Source organism: Frankliniella occidentalis, unplaced genomic scaffold, assembly GCF_000697945.3.
Source record: "Frankliniella occidentalis isolate FOCC.00 unplaced genomic scaffold, Focc_3.1 Scaffold203, whole genome shotgun sequence".
In the NCBI taxonomy this organism is placed as follows: domain Eukaryota; kingdom Metazoa; phylum Arthropoda; class Insecta; order Thysanoptera; family Thripidae; genus Frankliniella; species Frankliniella occidentalis.
In genome coordinates, this window is record NW_026267329.1 from 8488 (window position 1) to 10654 (window position 2167).

General features: G+C 49.4%; 1 protein-coding gene across 1 annotated transcript; it reads right to left on the bottom strand.

Annotated features, from left to right (window-relative positions):
- Positions 1 to 793: 793 nt before the first annotated feature.
- LOC127750518 (uncharacterized protein K02A2.6-like) lies at positions 794 to 1132 on the bottom strand. Its single transcript, XM_052272381.1, has one exon. It carries the CDS (start codon positions 1130 to 1132, stop codon positions 794 to 796), a length of 339 nt encoding a protein of 112 aa, XP_052128341.1.
- Positions 1133 to 2167: the final 1035 nt, after the last annotated feature.

Sequence of the window (2167 nt, forward strand, 5' to 3'; positions counted from 1 at the left end):
TGTCCAGGCTTCTCCTGGAGCGTCCTTTACCAGGACGAGATAGTGGAGAACTTCCACAAGAAGAGGCAAGGGATGATGGTTCCTCTGAGGCCGTGCTGCCTCCGGGACGTTGCGGGGACGCCCCTTGGGCATGCTCGTGCTGCTGCATGCTGGGTGGTGAAGGCTCTGGAGTCCTCACCGGAGTCACAGTGGCTCCCGCCCCTGTCAGTACTCCGCTCACATCATCCTCCTCCGTCGGGCTCTGCAAGTACAACACTGTAGTAAATTTTCTAGAGTTCAGAGGTTGTTTCTCACCCTTGACTGGTGGTTGGTGCAGATGAGCCCTGGTGCGATCCACGGTGTTGCCACTAGGGAGCTGGACCGTGTACGAGCGAGGTCGAGAGGATTCTTTGATGACGGTGACAGGCGTCCACTGGGATCTTGGGCCTTCAACTCTGGTGTAAGCCGGCCCCGGTTGGAGTGGTTTCCTTGGCGCTGCACCTCGATCATAGTAGGATTTCTGCTTATCTTGCCGAGACTGGAGCGCCTTCGAGATTTCCTTGTAGTTGACTTGCTTAGGCTGCTGCATCTGCGGAGTGAGTGGAAGCTTCCCTCTCAATCGTCGACCCATCAGAATCTGCGCAGGGGAGAGATCATTAATTATTGGCGTGTAACAAATCTCAAGAACACATTGGTGAGGGTCTCTTCCTGCTGCCAGCGCCTTCTTAACGGTCTTCTTGATGGTTTGGACATGCCTCTCTGCCATTTCGTTGCTCTGTGCGTAGTGGGGACTGGAAGTGATTGTCTGCATGCCTCACTCTTTGGCGAATTCCTTGAAGTATGCTGAGACAAAGCAAGTGCCATTGTCCGAGACCATCACCTGAGGAGCTCCATGCTGCGAAAAGACAGATTTTAGCTGAGTTACCACTGTTCCTGATGACAGATTTGCCAGATTAGCCAATATGGTAAATATAGAGTAGTAGTCAACTAAGAGGAGATAGTTGGATCTCCTATATTCAAATGCATCAGCAGCTAATACAGTCCATGGACTTTTCGGGATGGGATAAGGTCGCAACGGCTCCTTCACCTTCGCAGACTGAAACTGAGCACATAGTCGGCACTGCTGAATTAAGTTCGTAATCTCTGCATTCATTTTGGGCCAAAAGAGAACACCCCGAGCTCTGGCTCTGCACTTAGTGATTCCTTGATGGGCAAAGTGAATCTTATCAAGCATGCTTTTTCTCAATGAAGCTGGAATTATTATTGCAGTTCCCTTACATTGCAACCCATCATGTTCATAAATGTCAGTTTTGCAGGTTGCAAATTAACGGAGCTCTTCATCAGGTTCATGCATGAATTCCTTTGGCCAACCTGTTCTGATGTATTTGCGCAGCCTCTGCAGTGTGGAGTCCTTGGCGGTTTCAGCTCTGATGCTCTGCAGCCTTGAATCCACTATTGGAAGAGCTGCTGTCACGGCTGCGACTTGAAGTTCCATATCTTGGTGAAGCTCCAGCATGCTGATTTCTATCTCCTTGTCTTCCTGGATGAATGCTCGAGAAAGCGTATCTGAGATGTACATTTCCCTGCCTGGCCTGTGAACTAATTGGATATTATATCTCTGGAGCCGCATCATCATTCGCTGAAGCCTTGGTAGACAGTCATTAATTAGCTTTCGAAACACACCAATCAGAGGCTTGTGATCAGTTTCCACCACGATTTCCTTGTGGTAAACGTACTTGTGAAACTTTTCACATCCATACACAATGGCAAGCAATTCCTTCTCTATTTGCGAGTACCTTGTTTCAGCTGGTGTGAGCGCCCTTGATGCATATGCTATCGGGTGGCCATCCTGAATGATTGCTCCTCCCAGGCCATTCCTCGAGGCGTCAACTGACATGGTGATGGGCTTGTTGACATCGAAGTACTTAAGGACTGGTGCTGATGCCAACGCCTGCTTGAGCCGTGCAAATGCTTCTTGCTGAGGATGATCCCAGTGCCACTCAATTTGCTTCTTCTTCAGGAGGCGAAGTGGTGCTGCAATATTAGGAAGGTTAGGGATAAATCGTGCAACATACTGAACCATGCCCAGAAACCTTTCCAATGCCTTGATATTATCTGGAGTCTTGATGTTCATTATGGCTCTGACTCTGCTCTCCGCCGGGGTTATTCCTGATGCAGCAAAGTTGTG